This window comes from Monopterus albus, unplaced genomic scaffold (assembly GCF_001952655.1).
Source record: "Monopterus albus unplaced genomic scaffold, M_albus_1.0 scaffold42.1, whole genome shotgun sequence".
Taxonomy (NCBI): domain Eukaryota; kingdom Metazoa; phylum Chordata; class Actinopteri; order Synbranchiformes; family Synbranchidae; genus Monopterus; species Monopterus albus.
In genome coordinates this window covers 861,149-889,097 of record NW_018127922.1, presented here as the reverse complement: position 1 = coordinate 889,097, position 27,949 = coordinate 861,149, and the positions used below count along the sequence as shown (strand labels likewise).

At 41.4% G+C, this 27,949-nt stretch overlaps 1 protein-coding gene and 1 non-coding gene across 7 annotated transcripts; both read left to right on the top strand.

The window, feature by feature from the left end:
• The first annotated feature begins 41 nt into the window (after positions 1 to 41).
• Positions 42 to 27,949, top strand: shroom1 (shroom family member 1). Of its 6 annotated transcripts, none has more exons than XM_020599745.1 (10): positions 42 to 221; positions 16,599 to 16,708; positions 16,813 to 19,517; positions 19,626 to 19,812; positions 20,246 to 20,298; positions 20,723 to 21,352; positions 21,566 to 22,144; positions 22,718 to 22,826; positions 23,416 to 23,688; positions 25,339 to 27,949. In XM_020599745.1, exons 3-10 carry the CDS (start codon positions 16,819 to 16,821, stop codon positions 25,591 to 25,593), a joined length of 4,785 nt encoding a protein of 1,594 aa, XP_020455401.1. In that variant the 5' UTR covers positions 42 to 221; positions 16,599 to 16,708; positions 16,813 to 16,818; the 3' UTR covers positions 25,594 to 27,949. The 6 variants fall into 6 exon arrangements, with proteins under 6 accessions (XP_020455401.1, XP_020455396.1, XP_020455399.1 ...); XM_020599743.1 differs by lacking the exon at positions 42 to 221 and adding exons at positions 13,801 to 14,132; positions 14,893 to 14,944 and having other exon boundaries at positions 16,599 to 19,517; XM_020599740.1 differs by having other exon boundaries at positions 16,599 to 19,517.
• On the top strand, positions 9,482 to 9,553 carry trnae-uuc (transfer RNA glutamic acid (anticodon UUC)). The gene has a single exon. It is a non-coding gene; the product is annotated as a tRNA-Glu (tRNA).

Here is a 27,949-nt window from a genome sequence, read left to right as displayed (position 1 = left end):
TCTTCTGTTACCTTTCATCCAATTCTCTATCCCTAGCGGATAAGGTAGGCCAAGTGCGAGCGAACGGAAAGGGAAGCTCATTACCGGGGGTTGGCGAGACTCTCCAGCCATCTATATATAAGTGAATTCTGCTTGTCACTTATGTATTCCTATTTCTTAACTGTTGTTCGTCCGAGAAGCGGAAACAAGGACTACAAGTTGAACTGACCGTGAATCCGCAGGTACGTGAAGGGAAGTCCTGTAGCAGCAGGTGTAGCCAGTATCGCTGTGGTAGCTCAGTTTCGGTTGTCAGCTGTCAACCTGTTGCTTTCTGGTTCTTGAGAACATGATGGTTATAGGGTAGCTTTATATAAACAAACCGAGCCCTTTATATTAAACCTTTCTTTGTAGGTGTATTTTCTGTAGTTGTAATAATGAAGTAGACATTGTCCTCGAATAAGACGCAACTGTTCTCAGTTCAGTTTTGTTAGGAGCTAATATTAGTTGGCAAATATTACTTGTTAGTAGTGATGCTTGTGACTGATACAACATCACATATCTCCTGTTGTATTCCTACAGAACTGTCTATGTTGTCGATTTCTAACTAGTAGATATATTGTAAATGTAATTATTTTATAATATAGTAACTAGTATACTAACTATACTACTAAGGTGTATGTAGACCTAAAAAGATTGTCCAATTAATAGTGATCCACATAAAATTAATCTGGAACTACTTTTATAATCCATTTAACATAGTCATTTATAAAGCTAAAGTACCAGAGATGTGCTTGTAATAAAGTAAATAATCATTAGTTGCAGCCCTAGATGGTGTAAAGGTAAACCATCTAGGGCTGTAGTCTGTCTTTAATTATACATGTTCCTTCTTCTTGACTGTTTATATTGGATTAGTGTTCAAACATTTAGCCTATCATTTAATTAGTAAATCCACCTTAAATATCTAAGGCTATAGTGGAACACAGCAAGCACTATTTCAGACATTAGTGCTGTTTAGTTGCAGACCTGTAATGGACAGTGTGGATAGGAGGGAGACAAGCTGCAGCCCAAACTACTGTTATCACTACATTTAATTGCCATTGGCGTCCTTTGTTGTGCTGTACACTTATGAAGTGTCCTTTGTTTGCCATTGTCATGAGAACAACACAGTACTCTCTTCCATTAACCTTATCTCCTTTGCTCAAATTGATATCTGGCCCTGAATTATGCACAGGAGGGCCTGTCTAATTAATGACTGGGCTATGTTTTATTTAAGGTGGGGACAAAAGACTCCACGGCTGTGGTGTGGGCAGAGAGACACTGGTGTTTTATACTGTGGCTGAAAGTGAAGTGCTCACAGAGTGCGTTGGTCAGATGGTGGGCGCAGGAAGAGCACACTGGCCTTTCTGTGCGCTGCTGCTGGATGCTGTGCTTAATCCACTGACCCCACAAACTGTGGACTCCGAGAACTTTACACAGACCTTTATAGGGATGTTAGTGCAGAGCGTATTGAGCACAGGTGAAATGCACAGAGACAGTAACAAGAGGCAGATGCATAAGAACCCAGAAAACAGGCATTCACCTTCTACATGCAGGTGCCCTCATAAACACCTATTGATCTGAAACTCCTTTAATGTTGCTCTGCTTGGATAGTCATGTACAAGTACTGACTCTGCAACACGCTTCATGCAGCTTGACTCAGAGTTGTGGACAAGTGGCAAGACACATATTTGGCAATCGCTGCATAGAGGTGGTTTGTTTGTATGATCGCTTGAGTCTCTGGTGTGTGTGTGTTTGCAGCAGTATAAGTGAAGAAGACAGGAAGCCAGAGACAAAAGAAGTAAGCAAATAGAAGAGCAAAGCTATAACACAGAGTAGGGTCACAAAGCTGTGGGCAATACGGCGGGCATTGAAATGTGATCTCTTTCTCTGTCTGTCTTTCTCCCTCCCTCCCTGTGAGGAAACAAAAAAAATGTCTTCACAGAATTGATGGTGTTCATGCAGAAAAAGCAGTTTAACAAAATAATACAGTTAAGTCACTTTGGACGTAAATCAGTCAACAATACCCGGGTTTCAAACACAGATGAACAGTAGTCAGGGGTTTGGGACTCTATGTGGTGTGTTGTTGTTTGACTTGATGAGGCTGGTCATTTTTTAAACGGTGGAAAATTACTCATAATGGGTTTGAGTGTGTGGTTTGGTTTCAGGTGTTTACATTCTTTCAGTGACCTTTTGGACAACTCACCTCTGCAATGATGAACTAACTGGTTTGACCACATGAGTAAGGAGAGTTTTAGGTTCAGATTATTATTACATACAAAAAAACGCATTTTGTGAAAATGTGACTGGAAATTATCCAGGTGATATGGGAGGATTAACATACAACTGACACTTCACTTTAGATTTTTTATAAAAATATAATTAAATCCCAGAATTAAAGCAGCTAATATGTGGAGAACTCTTTATTGAATGACTGTTTGCTGCTGTAATTAACTCTTTAACACTCTCCGTGGTTTACTTCGAACTCTAGTGAACGTGTCACATGTAGCAACAAGGTATCGGAGTCATAAATCGATTTACAGCTGTTACTGTTATCTGAACTGATTATACTTTCCTGTAATGAAAGTGACATCTTATTGTTATTACACCTCTTCCTTTGTACCTGCACAATGTGAGCCTTTCACTGACATTGTTGGCTTCAGGAAAATAAATGTGTCTTATGCCTTTGTGAAGGAAACAGGTGATGTAGTGAATGATTCAACCGAAGGAATGGGGAATTCACTGGTGTTTTTTTACAGTGAAATGATTGACTCAGGCTGGCTGTCATCTAGTATAAGAGAGGATTGTCAGGGATGTTTAATATAAACTACTAGCATGTGATTTAGTGTGATTTACACTATACAACATTCTGGTTTGTGGCATACATGTTAGGCTGCATGAATATTGATAGCACAAAAGTGGGCCTTGCTGGTGGGCTGGATGATTCTGGATGTGCTGGTTGAATCTGACCTATGAGAGCATAGTGGTCATCAGACTATTGTCCTTCATGGCAAAGTTTTTCTACTTTGAACCAGGCAGTTTACTGTGTGGGTACACAAATAATTTCATCAATGCCTGTGGGAAGGTGGACTGGGCCATGACACCTAACCTACAACAGAGTTCTATAAGGATTGTGAGATACTGTACATACTGAATGAGACATGCTTCTTACTAAGTAATGATGCCCATGTTTCTCAATGACCTGAAAACATGTTTGACATTCCTGTACTGCATTTTCTTGTTACTTATTGGCAGACAGTTTGTGTTAGTGTGATTAGCAACAGTCACAATGGCAGAACAATGAAAACAATGCCACTTGCAGAAAGTCCTTCAGAAAAAATCTAAATCCAAGCTACACGGCTTGACTTAAAATCTAAAAAAAAAAAAAAGCACCACCACATTGATCACAGATTATGACTTAAAGGTTTTAAAATGGTGATGCTGATGCCTCTAGATGCATCAACAAAAGGGTGGGGAATGTACCAGGTCATGTTTTAAACCATTGTAAACTGAATATCTTTAGTTTAGGACTGTTGGATGGACTAAAAAAGACATCTTAGGATATCACTGTGGTCATCTGGCATTTTCTTCACAACTCTTGAGATTTTATACACTAAAAAAAATGTAATGTAATGCTTCCTTAATTAACTCCCTGTCTGATCTGCAGGTTACAAAGTCCAGAGTGTTTTGCGCTGCTTTCCAGTGAGGTTTAATCTCAGTGTGATTTGTTTTACAGCCTTAACCATTCCTCAACACTAGCACCCTTCCTCCCCTGCTCAGAGGTAGGAAACCTGCGCTGCCAGCAGCAAAAGAAGCCCTTTGTTATCAGCTCCCCAAAATTAACCACTATGGCAGACTCGGTGCTGGGAAACACAATGGAGATTAGAAATCACTTGACTCCAGAGTGTGATGATCAGTGCTATTAGGTTACTGTATATATTTCAAAAGTTAACACCGAGTACTTATTTGTGGCAGATGAGAGATCATCTCCAGCCTGCACTCTATCGCCTGAAGTGTAGGTGGACCCCGTAATTATCAGCACATTAGACATTTGTTATTTCAATAGAGCTCCGACATGTGTCCTGTCTTTGAAATTTTCCAGATGATGGTGGGATGATGCAAAAAACCTAATCCATGTGGTAATTGCACTGCGAGCTAACAAAGAACTACTGTATTGTGGATAAAATAATAGTTTTCTTTTTCATTGTTACATTATTTTCATGTTATAGCTTTCTGCATAAAGCGCTTACCGTGGATTACTAAGTTTGAGAGACTTATCCGCCTATTCAGGGAAAAAATTGTTTTTGTTACACTGGTCTGAGCATCTGCTTCATAATGGCCTGAGGAATGACATAACTAGCTAAATGCTAAAGTGTCGACCTGGAATAGATTAATTAAATGTCAAAGCTTTCAGTGCTTTAATGCAAGAGAGCTCTGCATTTTTTCTGTGTACAACAAAAAACAGAGTTAAATAGGCTAAGTAGGCTGCTATGTGTGATTTTAAAAATATAGCAGTACTAGTTTGAACAGTATTGTTTTTATATTGTTATGCAAAATCAAATTTATTGTGCAGAAAAATCTACAGCAGACTTGACGTGGAGTGAAAAACAGCAGCGAGGAGGTAAATTAATGGTGTTTCAGATGTTTGGCCCTTACTCAAACCTTGTGGGCCCAAATTCAGACTTTTTATTGTAATGATGGATAATAAATAGGCTTTGTTGCAGTATGTTCACTTTATATTTCACCATCACAAATGGCAGGTTTGGTTAAATCGAATATCTTGAGAGATGTGATAAGCCATGCTTTGCTCAAGTTGTGCCTCAGAGGGATTGAAGCTAAATGTTTGCAGCTGTCTGCTTTGCACTAATCAGTTTGAGGAGTTTATAAAATTAACCAACTTCTGCCTGGTGGCTCAATTTCCAAGGTGTCAGTACCTGAAGTCTAACACCTGTTACCCACAAAACATCCTTGTCTTCATCTGCTTAATTACGAATTTCCATTTGGATTAATGTGATCCAGGTCCACCTAGGTACAAAACCAAAACTGTGGCGAATGTTGGTCACTTTAATTGGCTTAATTTGACCATTATTTGTAGTCTGTTAAACTGACTGGGCAGGTTACAATAGCCAAGCATACTCTCCTCAAGTACAGTACATTCAAAACCAGAATCTCAAATATATGTCTTGGCTCAGACCTGACCTCAGCCATGTTGTGTAAGTGGGAGAAGCCAGTGTTAACTGCTCGCCCTCACACAGTGTCTCTGTCCGCCTGATGAGTTAATTTGCAATGCAAATCTTTTGATTCAACACTGAGCAAATGTTTCCCTGTTGTGCTGCTGCCGCTGCTGTTGCTACAGGGCAGTGTATTGTCTATCTCGACTGTCCTTTTCATGCTTCTTACAGCATTCTGGCAACTATAAAAGCAGAGTTAAAGGCATGTCTTTTCACTTTCATCACACCATATTAGATGGTAGCCAGTGATCTATTTTCTTTTCTCTTTGTTTTCCTGCATGCTCACATAACAGTAAGAGCTCTGTGTGTGAATGGCCTACCACTAAACCTGTTTCTTTAAAGGCCCTGTACACTCATGATATTTGGAATGATTAGACCTCTTCTCATGACTGTGTCAATGTGTGCAAGCTGTGTTTGACTGGCATCTCTCTGACTCATTCAGTAATTGTCTACCTGTTTGGGTGGGAAAAAATTATGCCTATATCATTCTCATGTCGCAGTCAGACAGGATGTCGCTGAGGCAATAAAAGAAGAGGGACAAAAAATGATGTGGCCAAGGTGATAAGCTCAAACTGAAGGTTCGCAGGGTAGCAACAGTTATAAATCATACAACTTTTTATCAAATATGTCATTAACTCACTGTCCCTGCACTCACTAGACCTAAGTGGCATCTGTTGCTTGTATTATCTGGTCTTATAAAGTTATAAACAAGAACATAAACACTGATTATTTTTTGATTAAGTGGTCCATCCCACTCCTTGTCACAGCCTTGTTGTAGTGTGTCAAAAGTTCAGTTCGGTTGAACTATGGAAAAAGCCATGACTGGAAGTGATTATGTCTACACGTGCTCCTCAGTAATTCCTCTAAAATTTTCAGCATAGCTCCACCACCCTTCAACAGCAGAACTGTGATCGGTGAATCTAAATAATAAAACACTTGCAAAGGTGTGCATGACCCTTAATAAAAGTAAACAATGGTAGTTTGTATAGTTGCACTGTCACTTTACTTAATGTCTGAATCTGAGTTTGCTTTTTGGTAGCAGTTAGCTGGATTGTCCTTAGGCGTCTCTGCAAAAATCACCCTTGGCATCTTGTTAACCTGGTACTTCTTCTCTCATATATTTTCCTCCCTACAGGAATAAATATCTAATGTCATTATGTAATGGGTATTAAATTAAAACTTCATTCTTATGATATAACAAAGCCTCATGATGTGAAATAATTAGGGTATCTTTCTAAATATGAAATCCCTGCCTTCTTTTCTTGTCTTTTTGTGACAAGCGAACATTTAAAAGGCAAAACGCAATCAAGCAGTTCCTATTCCAGCTGACATTGTTCTACCAGGAAGTGTCCTGCACACTATATCCTCTTATCAGGTATATTCACCTACTGTCTGCACAGGGCAACAGACTGGTGAGATCATTGCACAGATGAGTATTGGTTGTATAAGACATTCTAGAAAAGAGCAAAATACCCATTACTTCTTGAGTCAAAGGTTTGGACACACTTTCCCACTGAACTGAATGGGAAAGTGTGTCCAAACCTTTGACTGGCAGTGCACAATATTTTCAAAACTGTAGAATTTGAGAGCAGGTAGGCTGAATGTTATGTCTGAACAAACCATGCTACTGGTCCAGCTAGAGGACTAAGGATGCCATTGCTTATTATCTGCTTGCCCAACTGATACCTGAACACTCTCTGTGGCCCAACATGCAGATGTAATAAACAGAGTGTTACGTAACAAACTGGAAATTTGAATCTGTGAATAAGATTTGCATTTTTCGTTTTAAGGGTCAGACTGGGGACTGCGTACCAAATGCAACAACCTGTTTACTTTACCTGCTGTACCTGCCCTAGCTGCTTATCAAGCACATTCCTTTCCTTGTGCCTCTGCCAAGCACCCAAACCAAGCAAACTGTCAGTGATAGGACACTGAGAGTCAGAGCCATACCTGCTTAAGGTGTTTGGCTTGCAGATCAATGCTGTTGCCATACTCACCCAGTACAGACAGTGGATAGTTTTATTTCTTATGGCTTTTATATTGTTAGTTGCTCAACTTGTCTGCAGACAAACTTCAGGTCTCACTTTCTGCCACTTTCTCTCCTTTTGTGAGGACCAGAAATTGTGTGAAGAAACTTTCAACTAAGGCACTGTGTGCTGTCATCTACCACACATTTAACAAAACAGAGTCACAGCCAAGCAGTGATGAACCATTTTGTGGAAAGGTACATGCTAAAATGCTGTGTAATATTTGCCACCATCACCATCTTAAGACATTTCCACCTATGAACTCCAGACAATAGAATCAGGTCTGGACATTGTCCAAAAGTTACCAGAGCATGCAAGGTTGCTTCTTGTCAGCCTGACATTTTATGAAATGCAAACTAATGCTCATTGTTTGTTTTTGTTAATGGCTGTAATACATTTTTGTTTACCAATGGCATACTGTATGTCCTCATATAGTCGGCCCTATAAGCACTGTTACAGTAACCAGTTGTCCAAAGAAAAAGGACTTGTTTCTGTGCTGCTTTGACTGCTGACACTGGTTTAGAGGCTCTGCTGTAGGAGACACTAGGGACACAAGAGCAATAGATGTTTTTTTTTTCCCTCCAAGGATAACATTCTTCTGTTAGGATTGTGTCACTGACTCTTTTCCCACTTTGAACAGGAAGCAGGACATTTGTTAACATGTGTTTTTTCTTATGGTGTTTGTCCACAGCTTCCTGCTGGGCCGGTTCGCTTCTTTCTCACCTTCTGTGGGTTTTTTTTTTCACCCTCCTTTCATACATTCCACACCCTGGCCCTCTTTTGTCACTGTGGCTCCCTTATTGGTCGTGGTATCACACCCTTGCTCTGAACAAGGCAGTCTCCTGCTTTGTAGAGCTCCTGTAAGATGTTGTCATTGGTTTGATCAGGTGAAACATAATCCTTGAGCCCTGAGGCCGGGGATCTCTCGGGTTTGTGTCATCTCTGCACCAACATCGCGTCACTTTGTTGACTTCTGCACATATGGATGATAGTTCTTTTACAAAGTGCTGGCAAAGTGCAAGATAAGATTGTTTGCTGCATAACTCTGCACATAGAGATTACACTTTGCCAGCATTTAGTTTGTTTTACAGTTCCTGGTTCCAACTCCAAATGGTTCCATCTGTAGGACTGTGGTTCTTGTTACCATTGCTAACTAAAATTAACATTACACGCTCAGGTATCTTGCACCTCCAAACTGCTCGCAGGCAGATGTAAGATGAAAGACCCTGAGCCCACCAGGCCTATACATTTTATCACCTCGGTTGGGCTAGCCCCATACTACACAGAAACGTCAACCGAGACGTCTCTGTTGCCAGCTTTGCAGCTGGCCATAGCAGTAGTCAAAACATGAAGCAAATCAATGTGTGAGTGTGTGTGTCTGTTGATTAAGTGGTGTGTAGCTAAAAACATTCTCACACGACCTCTAGTAACATGTCGTGACTTAAACATAAGAACATATTGTGGCTAAGGCTACAGTTATACACGTCGTAATAATAATATTAAACACCCTGTCTGCTGACAGTCATCAACTCTTCTCTCTAGTTATCCTTGACCAGATGTACCCTGTAGAAACTCATAAGCAGGCCTAAGCATTTAACAGTCTAACTAGACATCCTATCTCCACTAAACATTTCTAATACATAAAGTATCTATCCAATATCTATCTGACTAAAAATACCTAACACATCATTGCTCTTTTATAGTCACTCCACATCTGACTTTGACCCAGGTTAGTATTTTCTGAGATTTTAAAACACATATCATGTGAAAACAATATGCTGCAGTAATGAAGAATTTGCAAGGCCCATTTTTAGACCACGCACACACATACAAGCACACTTGCACACAACAAGGCTCCATTACCTGCAGCCTTGTACTATACTGGTGCGGAAGAATTCCTGCAGTATCCAGTTAACCTCACCATGACTAGATTATATTGCAGTTCCTGGGCGTGGGTGGGGGCGGGGGGGTCCTTTATAAAAAAAATAATTGTGTTCTCAGAAGCCACTTGAATATAATAAGAAGTTTATCATTCACAGAGATCTGTGCTCAATTCTGACAGGCATGATGTGGTTCCTGGTTAATGGTTGACCAGAGAGGATACAGAATGTTTAACTGTTTTTCTTTTATTGCAGAGAACATTATTAATATACTGACCCTGACCTACTGCAGTTTTTTGCATACTTATGTGTATGCAAGTCATGCAAGTCCCATATGGTCTAGTGGTTAGGATTCTTGGTTTTCACCCAAGCGGCCCGGGTTTGACTCCCGGTGTGGGAACATACCTTTGGGGGTGACTTTGGTTCGGTGGGAGGGGCAGTTGTCTCCCACCTGAAGAGTTGGTATTTCAGATCTTTATGCCTGTAGTCCACATAATGAATTGTCTTTGGGCAAGGCACTGAACCCCCAAGTTGCCCCTGATTATTAGAGCCATCGGTGTAAGTTGGCACAGCAGATGGCTGCCTCATTCCTATACCAGAAACAAATTTATTGTGTGTAACATACTTGGCCAAGTAAAGGTGATTATTATTATTTCAGCTTTAACTGCGTAACTAAAAGCCTCATACTACAGTATAGAGATGGCAGGGCTCCTTGCATCCCTGCAAATATAGAAGAAATAGTGCTGTGGTTACAGTTGTAGTCAATACATATAATAAGTGTATGTAGCAGTGGAAACATTTAAGTTTTTTTAAAACATGAAGTGAGAATCAGAGTTAGAGTTATTGGCCAAGTGTGTTGGACACACGAGGAATTTGACTCCGGTACAGTGGCTCTCAATGTACATATGCAATGTTCTTTTATAAGGTGTTAGGTATTTTTAGTCAGATAGATATTGGATAGATACTTTATGTATTAGAAATGTTTAGTGGAGAAAGGACGTTTAGTTAGACTGTTAAATGCTTAGTCATGCTTATGAGTTTCTACAGGGTACATCTGGTCAAGGATAACTAGAGAGAAGAGTTGATGACTGTCAGCAGACAGGATGTTTAATATTATTATTATGATGTGTATAACTGTAGCCTTAGCCATAATATGTTCTTATGTTTAAGTCACAACATGTACTAGAAGTCTGTGAGAATGTTTTTAGTTACACACCACTTAATCAACAGACACACACACACATTGATTTGCTTCATGTTTTGACTACTGCTATGACCAGCTGCAAAGCTGGCAACAGAGACATCTCGGTTGACGTTTCTGTGTAGTATGGGTCTAGCCCAACCGCGGTGATATAATGTATAGGCCTGGTGGGTTCAGGGTCTTCCATCTTACATCTGCCTGCGAGCAGGTTGGAGGTGCAAGATACTTGAGCGTGTAATGTTAATTTTACCTGTGATCCTTTGAATAAATCAGCGCTGTTTTGTAGTTACATGGACTGTCTCGTCTCTCAGAGTTAGCATGGTAACAAGAACCATAATCCTACAAAGGCAACGATTAACGAGATAAGACTGAGAGAACAAAAAAGAATATGCAAACAAGAAAAGGGAATATGCATTAGGTGGCGCGGGGAAGAAACTGTCCTTGTGTCTGGTTGTTTTGGCGTACAGTCACCTGTAGTGCTGTCCAGAGGAGAGGAGTTCAAACTGTTTGTGTCCAGGATGTGAGGGGTCTGCAGAAATCTTCTCTGCCCTCCTTTTGACCCGTGAGGTGTGCAGGTCCTTCATGGAGGGCAGGCATGTTAATACTGTTAAGATAAGTATTTAGGCCAGATCAGTGCAGTATTGCACGGCTTATTAGAGTGTAACAGCTTGTCTTAGTCAGTTAGAAATTTTAGACATTGGTGGGGGCACTACTTAGCAACACGCAGCCACAGTTTCTTTCTCCTGTCCCCACAGGCACTGTTAAATCTCTGTCATTTTGATAATAATGGTGATAATGATAATCACTTTTATTGGCTAAATATGTTACACACACAAGGAATTTGTCTCCGGTACAGAACCAAGGCAGCTGTCTGTGGCACCAACTCACTCACACACACACACACACACACACACACACACACACACACACACACACACACACACACACACATTGTCTTTTCATTCCTTGTGGGGACTTTACATTGACTTACATTCATTTCCTGTAGACTTATCCTAACCTTAACCATAACCGCTACTTGCCGAACCCTAACACCTAATACTTAACCTAACACCTAACCTCACCCTAACCTTAAACCATGTTGCCACCCTAAAATTCAGTGATGGCCGAGTCCCCACAGTGTGTGTGTTAACAGGTTTTGATACCCATAATGTAAATAATACAATAGCACGCACACACACAGCGACTGCGGCGCTGTCTCTGCTCTGGCCAGGAGCAACTTGGGGTTCAGTGTCTTCAACATGTGCACCGGGGAGATCAGGAACTGAACCACCAACCAACTGCCCCTGTTTTTATGTTTGACACTCACTTAGTGGGGGAATTTCACTGCAGGTGTCAGTGATAACGCAGCATGGCAGCACTTGCTTTCCCTTTCCCGTTACTAGATGCTTTGTCATTACTCAACACCCGACCACTTCCTCCTTTTCAAAAGCAGCTTCCTCTCTGTTCCTTTTTGATCCGAGACAATAGGAATGATGTCCTTCAAGTCCTGTGTGAGACTCTAATCCAGAAGTGAAGTCATAGCCGAGCATTTGTACATTTGAATCTGTTTTATGCCCAAAGATTCAAAAGATTTCTGATTTGAAAACATCAGGTAAATATTAAGTTTCTAATGGCTTGTGTTACACCTCTTCATCCTGCATTGGAATGAAGAGCACCTCACTGGTTGATAATGGAGGGTCAGGTCCTATGTGTACTGAATCATTATCTTCATATATGTTTACTGTCTATAGGTTGTCATTCTGATTGCCCATACTGTAAATTTGTTGTGCATTCATGTACACACAACATCAATTGCATGTTTGTCCCTCCAGGAAGTGGGATGCTTCCTCTTAGGTTTGTTCCTTCCACAATTTTGTGATTTTTAATATTGGGCTACATAAATAAAATTTGAATTGACATTGTGATTAAGTACATTATTCAAACATTGGGAATATGTAAACAATGTAATGGCAAATGTTCTGATGAGAAACTTTGTGGACCAAAAATTCAGCAGAGCAATTTTGATCAAATGGAGCAAGTAACATACATAAATCCCCTAGACTGAGATCTATGCAGTATATAGCTGTGATTTATTTTATTTTAGCAGTGGATTTACGAGGACACGACCAGTCCATTTTGCCTCACACTCAGAAATCTGTAGGTCTGTCAACTTACCATCATCTTCATCAGCAGACTTTGCAGGGCCAGCAGGGGCTAACGATCTTATTGGTTCTCACTGACCATGATGGCATCAGCCATTGTAACGCCTCAAATTCCCTGCTAGTTTCGGAGTTGTCTCACTTGTTTATGATGTAATAAATTGCACCTGCCTATTAACTTCCATTCTCATTAGAACTTTGTTCATTCATTTTGTATAAATCAGACGCTGACCTAGTTTTGTAACACTGAAAAGAGACCAATGATCACAGGTTTTGCAATTCCTACTTTTTTTATTAAACACAACATGAACTAATTGTTTTATAAATCACTTTGTTGAGTTTTCCAAGCATGCTAACAAATACCAGTGGGAAAAAAAACCTTAAGATAGGACGCAATACGTCTGTTGTCTGAAACCATCCCCCCACCCAGCCACTTCATCCCTCCCTCTCCAACCGGATACAAAGGCACATTAAAAATATAAAATAACGAACCATAGGAAATGAACTATAGCCCCCCCCCCCCCCAGCCACTTCATCCCTCCCTCTCCAACCGGATACAAAGGCACATTAAAAATATAAAATAACGAACCATAGGAAATGAACTATAGTTAGTATAAATTACAGTACATATACATAAAAACTAATATGTTGATAGGAGTCATTCACAGGGCATTAAATACTTTGACATGGTGGCATTATTAGTCACTCCATTCTTCTGTTACGGTGACAATAGAAAAATAGGGTATATAAAAGGTGTCCATATTTTTTAATTATCAGATTTTTCTTTTGTACTAAATTTAACTTTGTTTAACTTTAAGTGAAACACTAAATCTCTCAACAGCCTGGTACAACACCTGGGTAAACCCCAATGTTTTTAAAATAAATTACAGTAACATTGACCTTCATATCAGTCTAATTGCAATTACTGAAGATTTCTGCAGTCGGTAATGATTCGTTTTGTAAATCCCTTATAACTGTCGGGTCATTAACAGGTGTTTTCAAGAACAGAAGAATACAGAAGACTAATAGGTGTTAGAAATAAGAGAGGGTGATGGTGGGGGATAGATGGTCTTTGTGACTTTTTTTTTTTAGGTGGAGGCTGGGAGGTCACCCACCAGCCCAACACCACCACTACCCCCTCCCCTCCTCCGTCCTCCCTCCTGCCTTGGCTATTCTCCATGTGCCGGGCTCAGAGCCTTGGGAATGAATGGCGCCCAGGCTCTGCTCCGTCTTTGAAGCCAGCCAGGAATGTGAGGCCTCTTTTTTCTCCCCTCACTCTCTGTTGTTCGGGCGGCCGGCAGAACTATCTGCAGCAGTGAAATATTCCCTCCACTGCGCTCATTGTGCAACAGGGAGTCGGACGTCATTGGCTGACCAATCAGTGGCTCCCACTAGGCAGCCTCGGATCTTGGTGGGGGGAGAAAGGACTCGCTAAAAGTCTTCGTTCTAATATCTGGCTCTCCTGGTTACTTGGTCTACTCCCTTTTCAGAGGAAGAAATATGTCCTGAATGAGAAACAACGACAGAGATCATTAGACTAATCCTAAGTCAAGATCAAGAAACGTATTTCTTTCACAAATGGAAAGCAGGAAGGTCAGTGACTTAGACTCAAAGTTTGGGTGAGTTTTGCTTTGTTTATATTTGTATATACATATATATTTAGATTTTTTTTCTTGCTAATGGTGCTCTCAAAATTTATAACCTTTTATTGGAAACAGTCTGCAAGTACTGAGTATTTCTCAGTCAGACTTGCTGGTATGGCTGTTGATCCAGTCTTCCAACTGGTGTTTAGCTTTCCTGCTGTCATTGTTCAGTTCTCTTGTCTCTTGTTGTTGTAGTTTGCGTGTCAGGGTATTTGTCTGGACTGGTCACCCTCTACCTCACCCCTCCTCTTCCCTTCTCTTGTCTCTGTACATTTTGTCAGTGCCTGTGCCCTCCATCTCTTCCACTTGAGTGCTCCCCAGTTTGGGAGTCTCTTTCTCTTCGCAGAGGGAAGAGAAGGGCTGGAAACCACATACACAAAGACACACCACAGATCGGAAGGCTCTTCATAAAAACATGGAATCCTCCTTAATTCTGTAGTTTGAAAGGCGTTTTGGAGCCATTTTTACTGTGTGTGCAAAACAACCACCTAATATTCATCTTGGATTCAGGTTTTTCAGCTCAGCTAACACATTTTTTATTCATTGGAATTAATTACAAGGGAATTTTCAGTTGTCCATTTAATGCTGTTACTGAGTGGTCATTCAACACAGAATTTTTATATATGTTGTTTAGGAGTGCTTTTGGTTGTTTTAAGGGCCTAATATTGATACTGCCATGTCTGTTTGACTTGTCTTTGTTTTACCATCAACACTGACCCTTGTGTATATGTGACAGGTGTGTAGCTTCAACCTAATGACAAAGTCAAGGAAAGACATGCAGGTCATAGGTGAGAGAAGCCTACATTTACTCTGTGATTAGTGTCCACAGTAAAGCCTAAACCTATCATTAACTTGCACAGACTCATTTCTGTAGTGATGACTTGAGTTTTCGGAAGATTTGATGATGATAGAGCTCTCTGTGTTAAAAGATTACAGAAATTTTATATCTGCAAGTTTCAGTTCTGTGTATTTTTACCATGAGAGATGGAGAACCTATTTTGATTCGGATGATGGAACCTAACATAAACCATAATCACTATTAAGATGAATCGGGTTCTGGTCATCAAAACACTTATGATAGTCTTAATGAATGTATGAGTGCTGTAGTAGAATCAGTTTGAAAAGCCCAGACATGGATTGGTTACAGTCTTTGCCAATTTATTTTCAGTTAATTTTGCTTTACTGCATCTCACCTGGAAATAAATTGATTTTATGATAAAGGACAATATAGTGAGTGCTTGTGAAAGTTTAACCATGCATAACTTTTAGATTTTGGGCACTTCTTTGACAAAAATAGCTAAAGTCATACACTTTAGTATACCAAGAATTATAAGGTGAAAAGGTAAAGAATCCTTTATGGGCCGCAGAGCTTTATAACAAGGCATTATACATCTGTCACATGACTAATCTTCCCATATTTCTGTTGTTCCATATGACATTCCTGACATTTTTCATGCGTGTGTGCTGCAAACCTCAGGGCCCTTAATTAGAGGCCTCATTGATGCAAAACAGCAGACTCCTTCAACAGTAATTGTACTGACCTTCAAAACCAAGCTGCAGTCAACTGTGTGAGGTGTAGGACAAAAAAATGACTAAAAACCTTTCTGTTCACATTCTTAGCTTTGGTTTTTAGTGTAACAGGAGGTGATGAGCTTTAAACCAGACAGAGGTGCTTATTTCTATATTGGGGAGTATACTTTGCTATTAACTTTTTGGCACAAACTTATTCAATATAAATGCTTGAATGTTGGCTCTAAACTAGAAAATGTCATTAATTCTAAGTGCAAGATGAGTGAATGACCTTGTGACTATGGTATGAAAACGCCTGAGATCTAACAAGTAGAGTTAGATTTTAAGGATTTTTCCTTAGCACTACCATGTACCAGCAACCCCACTCTGTTGGGGAAGCATAAACCTTTTTTTTTTTACCTGATACTGTAAGTTCTCTACTGGAAAAACGGAAACAAAAATACATTTCTCCATGTTGTCTTTCTGATTGTTCAGATTGTCTTTCCTGCTTATAACAGATGGAGCTTACTTACTTACTGTTTTCTGGCATCTTAATAACATTTAAGCAAAAAGCACTGCATAAATATTCCATGCATACAGTGTAGATGAAGTATACATACAGTTGTTTTTACTTTAATGTGGCAGTGTAGCTGTGTGTGTTGTTAATGAAGCAGACAGGTCAGGTTGACAATCAAACAGTGATATGCATGTTTGTTAAAACAGCTATGCAGTTGGATGTTTGTATAGAATACACAAAGTCATGTGATATATGGAGTATCAGTCATTCCTTGACGTTTTTCTATTGCTGTTTGAAACATGTTTTGTCAGGCCATTTTACTCTTGAGCAGTCATTTGCCTCAGATGTGTTACTGGAGCGTAGGCCCTGAGTTTAGACTTCAGTCTGATAAGCAGTGTTTGTGTTTTGTCCCTCAGGAGCTGGTGAACAGAACGTTTCAAGAGGCTTGGAATAAACGAACAGGAGGCAGGAAAATGACCTAATTAGCAAGAACCGTGGCGAACAACCTGGAGCAAATGTGTTGGTGGTAATTTCCCCAGTTTCACCCACAAGGCACACACATGCATCAGCGCACATACACGTACAACACATTTGCAAACCCTGCCCTTCCCTTCCTGCCATCCACCCCAGTCCTCCATGGATTCCTGCAGCTTCCACTTTGAGAGAATGAGCAACGTAGATCTGCATCCTCTGAGCCTCCCTATCAGCCGGCTCTCCCCAGCCAAGTCCAGCAGTAGCATTGTTGACCAACTTGCCCACCATCAACACGGCAAAGGAGACTCTGCCTACAGCTCCTTCTCTGGTGGGTCCACTGCCCCAGACTACCCCTCTCCCTTTCTCTCAGACGATTTACAGTCCAGCTCCTTCAGCCACTATGCTGATCTTAGGTTTGTAAAATCCATTTACCATCCAACCCACGTTCTACAGTCCGACTCTAAAACCATGGACCAGCTCTGTCGATCTATGGAAGCTATCTCCCAGCATTATCACAACAATACCAGCACCAATATAAACCACCACAACCTCAAAGACAATGATGGTGTCCATACCAACAACAAAACAGTCTCTAAACAAGAGGTGTCTTTGGGGGTTCCATCCCAAAGTGCTCCTGCCCATCCTCCTCCAGTCCCAGCACGCCTGGATAGTTTCATAGCCACAAAAAACTTAGAGAACAGCAGGGTCCACCAGCACAGTCCTGAGTTTAAACCGCAGCAGCCTAGACCCTACAATCGACCCCATCCCCCACCTTATGGTTTGAATACCTCAAGACCTGAGGCTAACCCAGATTCAGGTAACTCAAGCTTCAATTCTGACCCAGTGTATCCAGTTTGGAGGGGCTCTCAACAGCGCCAACCACAGCCCCAGCAACCACCAAGCTACCGCCCCCCCCTCCAGCCTCGTGATCAGACTAGGTTGCCACTGAACCCAGAATACCTTTTCATCACGGATAACAAAGCTGCCTCCGAGCAGCATAAGTCAACAAACATTCTAAGCCGATCGCCTCCCAGAGGCACAAGCCAGCCTGAGGGCCTGAAACCCAGACAGCCCTCAACTAGTGCAGGATGTAATGGAGACCATCACAACAAGTTCAGTGGTAGCAGTAGTCATTTTCAGAGACAGCGCAAAAGGGCGCACTCAGCTTATGACTGGCTTGAGCCAGATCCAACCCAAGATACCAGCCCCTGGAATGCTGGTCAAAATTTTATCAACAGCAGCATACAGCATAAGGGTCAGTTCTACTTTGTCACAGGAGTATGTACACTGTCTGATTCTAGTATGAGGACACACTCTGCATCTGTGTGTGGGTCTGAGGCCAGGAGTGACAGCTCCACTGTGCTGGAAAAGTACCAGCTGAGAGAAAAAGACAGATCCCACAGTACAATGGATAATTTGTTTAGACCCCTCGAAGAGAGTTCTCGCACCTCCAGTGGTACGATACCAGATGAGATAGAGGTTTTCACTTCTGTGTCGCAGAGCAAGAACCTGTCTTCCAGGAGTCAGGATCAGGAGAATCACACACCATCATTCATCTCAATGCAGTCCTCTCGAAGCTATGATGCCTTAGAAGAAATAGACATGATGCAGAATCGAGAGATTGGCCGTCACACTGCCAGTAACCCTATATTCTACTGTGGTCCTGACAGAAACTGCTCCCCACATTCAGCCATGCAAACAAAGGGGGTTGCTACGATGATAAGCAATGAACAGCCCAGCCAGTACAAGAGAGAAGAGCAGGCAAAGAAAGGAAAACACCATCCCTTGGGGGATGTAGCTAGTGAGCGGATAAACAAAGAAACCACTCCACTTCTGTACCATCTCACCGGAGCCAGCAGGGCATCGTTACAGCCTAATAAGGATGCTGGTTTCAGTATAAAAGGCAAGGATGCAGTCCTAAACAAAACAAGTCATGGGGATACGGTGAACGATAATGAGAGCCCTCCACATGGTGACGTGAGCAGAGAGGAGGTTATCTCTGTTGCTTGTAACACTTTGGATGACTCATTTACAAAGTATTACAAAGAAAAGCTGAAGGATGCCCAGTCAAAAGTCCTGAGGGAGACATCATTTAAAAGGAGGGACCTGCAGCTGTCATGGCCACACCGTATCAGGCAAAAACCTGAGCTGAGGCCTACAGTGGTTCACTGTTTCTCCTCATCACAGGACTCTGAGACTTCCACAGACACACTCACTCCTTCTGTGACCTCTGAGGAGACAGAGAGGGGGAGCATAAAGGAAGCAATCAGGGAGAATCAGAAGAAGATGGACAACGGGACTGAAAAGGAAGACGGGAGACCAGCAAATGTGGCCCAGCCCCAGGTGGCACGCATCGGAGGCAGGAGGCGACTAACTCCAGAGCAGAAAAAGATGTGCTACTCTGAACCAGAGAAACTCAACCAGCTTGGTGGTGCCCCCAACCACTCTGCTTGCCGCTCCTTTGGCAATGAAAGTGATAACCTGATTGCAGTTGAATGTGAAGGAGAGGAACCTGAACAGCAAGGAGAGCAGGGACTGGTTGCAGCACGGAGGAAGATGTTTGAGACAAGAGGTCGAGCCCTTTCAGCTCCTAGTTCCTCAAAGACAAACCTAAAACATCTGCAACATAAGGCCCTGGTGGAGTACATGGAGCGTAAGACAAGTCAGAAAGTGGCTGAACCTCAGCAACCAGCACCTCAGTTACCACCAGTTACCAGACAGAGGTACTCTCTGGGGGAGAAGCCATTTGACTGGGGTCCCAGGCCCCTATCAGGAAATCACGAAGGCAAAAATATGAAGAAGAAGCTCTACAGACCCCACTCTGCGGGCCGCATCCTTGATTCTGCCACTGGTTCCATCAGGTATAAAAGAGAAACAGAGCCAGAGCAAGAAAACACTTTTGAGCCATTGTTTGTTCTATAGATCAAATCAAACATTTCAATTATTGTGTTTTAATTTTCACAAAACAGGTATGCACAGTTCTTCTCAGCGCAGTCTTGTTCAGGCCAATATGCTGGTCACTCAAATCAACCTAGGTGGAGGGAGAGCAAAGGTCCATCTCAGGGGAAGTCTGCCTCAGTGGAGAATCTCTTGGACCAGCTAGAAGCACCTAATTTCTTCAGGAACAGATCAACATCCACACCACATGCAATTAATGTGTGGACACTTATGCCAAATTTGAAGAAATTCCCTCAAGGCATTTCTGACATATCGCATTCACAAGAATGGGACAAATGCCAGGTCACACTCAGGAACGCCTTAAGGGAATATCTTCAAATTTGGCTCAAGCGTTCACTTGGACTCAGTGATGAACTGATTAGATTTTGGTGGTCAAAGGTCAGTGTCAGTGGTCACTTCTGTATCATACCTGTGAATTTGACTGGTTGGCGGAGGCATATTACCATGAAACAGTAATTCTAGTTCTACAAGCAAGCAAGTTAGAAACAAAATCACAGAAAAGCTGCATCTGCCTGTTACTGTACTATTTCACAGTTATGTCACGTACTGTGTTAATCAAAATCAAACGTTTGTCTACCCATTCAAATGTCATTCATGTGTTGCCTTTCTGTTGCTTTTCTGGGTCTTGCAGGCACATGACGATGAGAAGGATGCCTTACCAGATAATTCTATGGAAACCTGCAGGTATGTGCCTTCACTGCAAACAAACGTTTAGAAGTTTTAGGTCAGTAATGTGTATGCTGTAGCACAGGATATAAATCTCAAGTCACTGTGGAGCTGGAAAGTCAACACCCGCATGCGCCAGCAAGCCAGCATTCCTTTCAAAAGATTTATGCAGACTATAAATGAAAAATCATTGAGTGAACCATTTTCAAGGAGTTGACCTGTTTCTCCTAGTAGGAATATGAGATTATTATTGCCAGTGTTGAAATAAAATTGTCCAGATCCCTTCTAGAATGCATTTATTTTGCCTTCAAGTAATATGGACAGGAAATTGTGACCGTTTTTGTTTTCATTTTCAAGGCCAAGACTTTCTCTTTTAAAGCAAAACCATTTTATATGTTGCATGGCTTATGCTACACATCTTAACACTTAATGTCAATTTCAGTCCCCAGAAGGATGTCACTCAGGTCTCCTTGGAAAAGCCAGGCCCCAAGGGTCCTCAGCATGTCTCTATGGCTGCACAGAGGGGTAAGTCTATGGAAGAGCTTGGAGCATCAAAATTACCAAGAACTTCAGCTCTGAGTAAAAGTTCTGAGCACCTGGATCAACTGTGGAGGCATTCGACTGAACCTGGAGGACCGGACAAAGACATTTCATTCATTTCCGAAGTTAGAAAAGCCCAGGGGCAGGAGAGAGGGAGGAAGAAACAATGTGTATCAGAGCAAGAGGAAAAAGACTCAGAGATTGTTGGTCAGAAGAACACTCAGGGTCAGACTCAAAACCAAACCCAGAAAAAGTCCTTGATAAAGCAGAACTCAGAACCAGGGGAAGCTGCGACAGTAGGAACAAGGAGCTCAAGTAGATCCACCTCCCCGGCCTCCTACTCCTCTTCTCAAGCCAGGGTTCGGTCTGCATCTCATGGTGCAGATATGTTGAGGTCCAGTAGACCACCCAGTGAAACTCTGTCTAACCCCCCATCGCCCAGAAGTCTAGAGACCAGTGAGAGGAACATCAAATCCACCTTGTCCACTCCCAGCCAGTCAAATCTTCCTTTTGAAAACAAGTCTTGCTTCAGGTAAGATTAGACTCAGTGTCAATGCAGCAGTTATTTCTTCCTTAAAATGATTTGGCTAGTTAAACATGCCAGGCTATTTTTTTCCACAACCTACTTGCATTCTCATTATTTGATTGTATTAGCCCTCAGGCTAATACAAACGAGTGTTTGTGATTCTGAAAATACAATTTTACCCAGGTGTGATTTGTAATCACAATTTATTTAACTTCCAAGGACCTCTCCTTCCGTGACTGCATCAGAGAGAGAGCAGTCAGTGGATGAACCAAGCAATGACGCCCTACCACATGAAGTGTCTCTGAGCTGTGGTGTCACCACAGATCCATCGCTGTGGATGCTCCCCCCAGAGGAACAGATCCAAGAGGAAGTCCAGATTTCACTGCTGACAGACATCGTTTTAGAAGAGAAGTCCACCAGCGTAGCTCCTCAAATGCAGACAAACGAAACCTGTGTGTCTCCCTGCACCTCCACCTTTGATGTAGACATCAGTCAGCAGGTGGAGGAGGAGAAAAATCCAGAAATGGGAGATGAGAGGTCTAGAGAAAACCAAAAGGTAGAGGAGAGGGGAGCACCAGAGGGAGAGACGGAGAGCCTGGAGAGGCCCAGTGGGAGACCTCAGTGGGAGGAGCTTGTAGAAGCAGTGGTCAAGGCCGACCAATCACTGGCCAGAGTGCTCTACCCACTGGCCAATCGTAAGACGGCGCTGATGCTGATGGAGCAGCTACTATCAGAGGACACACTGCTGATGGAGGAGCACTACAAGAAGAAACAGGAGCAGAGAGGAGCAGCAGAAAGGTAAATGTCTATGTGAAATATTACACCAGTTAAAGCAGTCATAAAGAAACTCGTCTGTTTTACTGCCTGCCTTAGAGAAGGCAGCACACTCCTGAGAAGATGTATTCTGAAATTATGAATATGACTTCTTCACAGAAAGTAGGTCTAATATATTGAAAGTGGGCCTGGAAAGTAAGATAATTGGACATAATATGATTTTGACTACATAACCCTTTACTTAGGATATGGTCATCCATCTCACTCATGTATCAAACTATTTTAGAGTTGACAGGGTGTTGGTGCAGACAAACCCAGGTTAGTTTCATGTGAAACGATACTGATTACTGAGGGCAAAAGAGCTGAGCTCCAGTGCTGTGTGCCCTTTTGCATCACATGCAGACACACCTGGCTGTTTGCTTACTGGTATATGTACGCAGATTTCCTGCCAGCATGAGCACATTTTAGTAAGTAAATAACAATGGCCCTGCTCAGAGCACGCTGCATGTGAAGATAATAATGTGTGACGCAGCAAAAATGGACTGAGCCAGCAGAGTGCAAGGCATCTTTACCTAAACCCTGTCTTTCTTCTTCTAGTGTTGAAATAGTGAAAGGGGCTGAACCATCTCCTTGTGCGTCTGATCCTGACAGCCTTAAACCTCAGTGTGCAGACCTGCAGAGCAAAACAGACATTACAGAGAAGAAGGTAATGAATAATTTATGCAAGATAGTGTGTAGTTTTCATAAAAGTACCTGAAAACGTGTGTATTTTAATCATTCAGACAAAGAAACAGTCTGAAACTCATTTCTTTGTTCCATTTATGGTAAAATGACAACAAACCAGACAGAATGAACATGTCTTTTACACTATGAACCACAAACTTTAAACTGTGGCCCCACTGTTTTTTCTTTTTTTTTTTTTAAACACAAACTTGGTGGTGATCTCATATTGATACCATCTGGATGCTATTTGGCCTTAAGTGGACTCATTTCAAATAGTTTTATCTCTTATCATATGATGTACTGTCTGCCTCTTATCAGTGTCTCCCACTTGTCTAATGTTTGGTTTAGCAGATAGCCTCCCCCGTCTTCCTGACTGCCCTGCACATTCACTTTTCTTTACAGTATACCTTTATCCATGATCCTAGGACAGCAAATGTGAAATACATATTTTAATGTTTTACTTGGAATTTAAAATTAGGTGGTTCAGTCTTATTTTTCCCTGTTATCTATTTATCTATCACATCATTGCATTAATCGTCTCACCCATTTCTTTTCTTTGCTGGAATGGACAGCGTCTATTAGTGTCATTTATTGAGGACCACCTGCGCTCACTGGAGGAGATGCGTGGTGCCCTCCAGGTAGAGATTCAGGAGAACATGGCTCTAGGGGAGACGCTGGAGGTGCTGGTCCGTGACTGCTGTCTGCCTGTGGAGCTGGAGAGGTACAGCCTGTTCATAGGAGACCTGGAGAGGGTGGTCAACCTGCTGTTATGCCTCTCTGCTCGGTTGGCCAGGGTGCAGAATGCCCTGAGCACCGTGGACCAGCACACAGATGTTGAGGATAAGGTGAGGAGCCAAAACCGTTATGTTCAGACCCTTTTTTTGAGATGAGTGGATTCATAAATTGTCTTCCTTACATTCTTTTGTTCCCCCTTGATTTCTGTATTACATGTTTGAAAAACAGCTTGCAACACCTTGAAACTACAGAAGAATTTATTGATAAGTGACTGCATTCAGTGGCCCTCCACAGCCTGCGATTTCTGCAAAAAAATAAGCAAATTCACACAAACCTTTTCACAGCACCCATCTAGTCTTTCTTCTTTTTCTGTCAGTATAATGAATGTGGTGTTTTCACCATCAGTTCACAAAAACACTGATTATTCATAAGTAAAAAGTAAATAAAAGCATGGAACCACAACTTGAGTCCTGTAATCAAAATCTGCTGCTGTGCCTTTTTTCTTTGGCTTCTCTCACACTATTGTGAATGAACGTGAGCCATACCCTGACTGATGTTTGGGCTGAAGAGCCACTGAATCAGTTAAACAAGGTGTGATAAAAGTCTGCTGATGTACAGTGCTCTTATGCACTGCCATGTGCTCTGTTTATTATGATCCGATTAACACTCCTGTTGTTTCCCCAAAGTTGTTTACACATACACATGAATGCTTGCAAATAGAAGCATACTGTCAATACATGGTTATATAACCTTACAGATCTTATGATTCACTGCAGCTCATTTAGAGTTTCTGGCAAAAAAAGACAACCTTGAGTGTTAGAAGTGCATGGCTGCTCCCATGCCCTCAGCTATACTCTTGTAATATTTGCTTTAGAGCTGCAAACATGCCACTTGTGAAAAGTTGAAGGGTGACTTTAATGGAGCTTTCACACTGTGTGGAATTCAAAAAATGCTGTTAGGTTTATCTGTGTTTAATGACCCATTTTTAGCCTATTTGAGACTGAGCTTTTCTCAGACATTTGTGATATACTGCAGTTTGATATACTGTGTTTTACTTTAAATGCTTGTTGCCCAATGGTTTGATATATGGAGAAATAATCACCTGAATTTCAATATGCTGCATCTGAGGCAGACACCATCATTTAGGTTTATTTTAAATGTCATTTTATTTACTTCCTATTGATTTCATTATGATTTTGGGGTCTAAGATGATAATGAGTGCTCTCAGAGGATCCTACTTGAGTTCTGTGCTCTGAATATTGTGCTTCATTATGCATCCCAGGATTTTCACCATCAGTTTATGTTTGTGTGGGTGCATTAGATTTCCATGTTTATCCCTGAAAGAGCCCTTTGTTAGTTTGTCCATCTATAAAATGCTGCTGCATACTGAGAGCTTATTAGAGGCTCATTTGTTTTCTTGCTGTTATCAGCAACACTGGTATTTACATTGTGTCACCGAAACTCCAGCTCAGTTTCGATGACGTTTGTATCTACCCTGCCCTCTGTTGACATAAGGAAACACTGCACCTGTGGCTGTTGAAAACCTCATGGTGCAACTTTGACAGCTTGGGTGACATATTGCCTTTTAATTAAAACAAAAAACCTGTGGTAAAAATAACAAAGCTTTTTGACATTATATTCAGAACAGTATACACACCATCTTCTGACATGAATTCAGCACCAGAATAAGGTTAACATTTCAATAACAGACCTAACATATTTCTTTGCCTTTTATCCTCTTCCCTTGTCTGTCTATTCAGCAATCTCTGGACAGTCGCCATCGTCTGCTGTGCAAACAGAGGGACGACGCCAAAGATCTGAAGGATAACCTAGATCGGAGAGAGAGCCTGGTGTCCAGCTTCCTGTCACGCCAGCTGTCTGCTGAGCAGCTGAGAAACTACCGGCACTTTGTCCAGACCAAGGCCTCGCTGCTCATCCGGCAGAAGGATCTGGAGGAGAAACAGAGGCTTGGAGAAGAACAGCTGGAGGCGCTTTTCAACAGCCTGAATCTGTGAGGAGAGGAGAGGCAGCAAAAGAGCTGGATTTCTCCTTCCGTCTTTACTTGCCTTATAAGAAGATATGTATGAAGTTTTGGCTGTACTTTGCTGCTCAGTTTGCATGGTGGTCCAGCTGACGTTCCAGCCCTCTGCACCCTCTCATGACTTTATGTCCTTTAAAAGCATCTGACACAGTGACAAGGGAGCCTTCCATGCTATTCTGCTCTCCTCCCATAACTACAGGCTGCATATGAGATGAACGCTGTTGATGTCTTTCTGTCATCTACTTTGGATGCCCAGAAGACTCACCCACTTTCCACTCAGCACCATGCTCAGTCTGCACAGTCTGCAGTGTGCATCTGAAGACTGGTCTCCTTAAGCTGTACTGTACATGATTCCTTTGACTTTAAGCAAAACTCTTCTGTGTGCCTTGCTATTGGTGTCGCAGTGGAACATTTTCCATTAGTGCTGCTGTGTGGAAACTTTGCACCCCCTGTTAGCGATTCAGCAATAGTTCTTTGTGTTTTGTTCAGATGGTAGTGCTGCAGCCCTCTGTCTGCACCTGTGGAAACCTATTATAAGCTTTAAGATTGTATTTTGACCAGCGAGAAGGCTTCAATCAAAGAGAGTAGCCTGAGAGAGGCGGTGTACTGTGTCATGTCAGTAAAGTGTACAGTAGATGTAGTAAATGTAATTTTTGTTTCAATATTTTTAATGTGTTTCAAAATAAGGCACTAAAAACCAAAAAAGGTGAATGAAAAAGCACTTTGTAACCATATATACATGCACATTTCATCAAATCAGACTTGTTTTCAAAATCATTCTAATGAAAGCCTAATTCCATCCATTGAAATAATATTTCTGTTTCACTTCTCTTTTGTTTTGTCAGTAATTTTAAACAGGAATGTTGAAGGTATGTTTTATAAAACATATATGAGCACACCCAGCAACATTAACAACTGTGTACAAACACTTTTCCAGCTAATTTCATACTTCATGCTTTTAAGTCTTGATGTTTTCATGCTGGAATAAATCTTCATACAGAGGTGCTAAACCTCTTTAAACCAGATTATAAATTAGCAGCAGTTATATCATTATGAGTATTTTCTCAGACACATGATACTTGAAATAGCTTTTTTTTATAAAGATAAGTCCATAGTCTTCACTTCAGGTGTCTTAAAGTTTCTATGCTCTACCTCCACAGCGTAGCCCCTTTTAAACACATTTCATCTTTATTTAATTACTTTACTTTTACATTTGTCTCTAATGAAAAAGGTCTTCTTGATAGCCCTAAATGAAAACACACACACTTGACTCAAATGGATTACCCCTTTTTTAAAGACTCTCACATTTTTCAGCAACACCTGTGATTCCACATTAATATTTATCTTTAGTTTTTATAGTTATATTCATTTCTTTCGAACTTTATCTTCATCCAGATTCATTGGAGAGCTTTGCATCAAATTATGTCTTAATTTTGTGTCAGTTGTTGAACAGAAAGACAGAACTCCTCTTTCTGTTTGCAAATGTTAGTTTCACCAGATCATAAAATGATCTAAATTTTATGTCCCCCTGCAAATTATACCTGTTGGCTGTACTGAAAACAAGTGATCCAGTGTATGGCCTGGCTGTTGTGCATGTGATATTTATGTAATAATGAACGCAAAGGGGCAGAGCATCATTAGCAGCCTCCACACACACACGCACAAAATCATGCATTCACAAACACAAACTATCAGACAAATATCGGAAACTAGGTCCTTTTTTTTTTGACAGCTTCACAACGTCCACCGCCACCCCTAAAACTCTGTCCCTCTCTGTTTGCTAAACAAGTATGTTTTTGTTTTGGCCTTTGTGCTGGCGCAGGACTCAAAAGACTCGCATGTTGTTCTCTGCAACCTGTTGGAATTCCTAAAGTATGTGAATGATCAGCATTTTGGAGGAAGAGAGAGAGAAAGTGAGGAAAACGCTCCCACAGAGGAGCAGGACATGGGTAAATATTCATTTTAGTTATTGTTATTTGTGCACCCAGACAAACATTTGACAACTTTCTGAGATTTGCCTTCTTCCTCTTATCCAATCAAATCAGAGGTCACTGAAAAGATGCCGGTTTCTGAAGGATTGTATTGTTTAGTTGGGGGATTTTGTTTTATATACTAGAGACATGAGACACTGAAGCAAACAGAATCTTTTTAAAGCCAAGAAGGAAAGTCATATTCCAGTGAGTCCCTGCTTGTGGGATGACAACAGAGATGTTTCTAAATCTGCTATAACTCATACCGTTTTTCTGTTGAGAGTTTGTGTTTTTTGTGCCTCTTTGGGGTTGTAAATTCCACGCTCTTTGTAATATTGTGAATAAATTAAGTTCTCCTTC

Coding starts and splice junctions, on each gene's coding strand:
- shroom1 (XM_020599745.1), top strand. CDS start 16,819: ATGGATTCCTGCAGCTTCCACTTTGAGAGAATGAGCAACGTAGATCTG. Junction 20,299..20,722: donor AATTCTATGGAAACCTGCAG/GTATGTGCCTTC, acceptor TGTCAATTTCAG/TCCCCAGAAGGATGTCACTC. Junction 21,353..21,565: donor GAAAACAAGTCTTGCTTCAG/GTAAGATTAGAC, acceptor TTAACTTCCAAG/GACCTCTCCTTCCGTGACTG.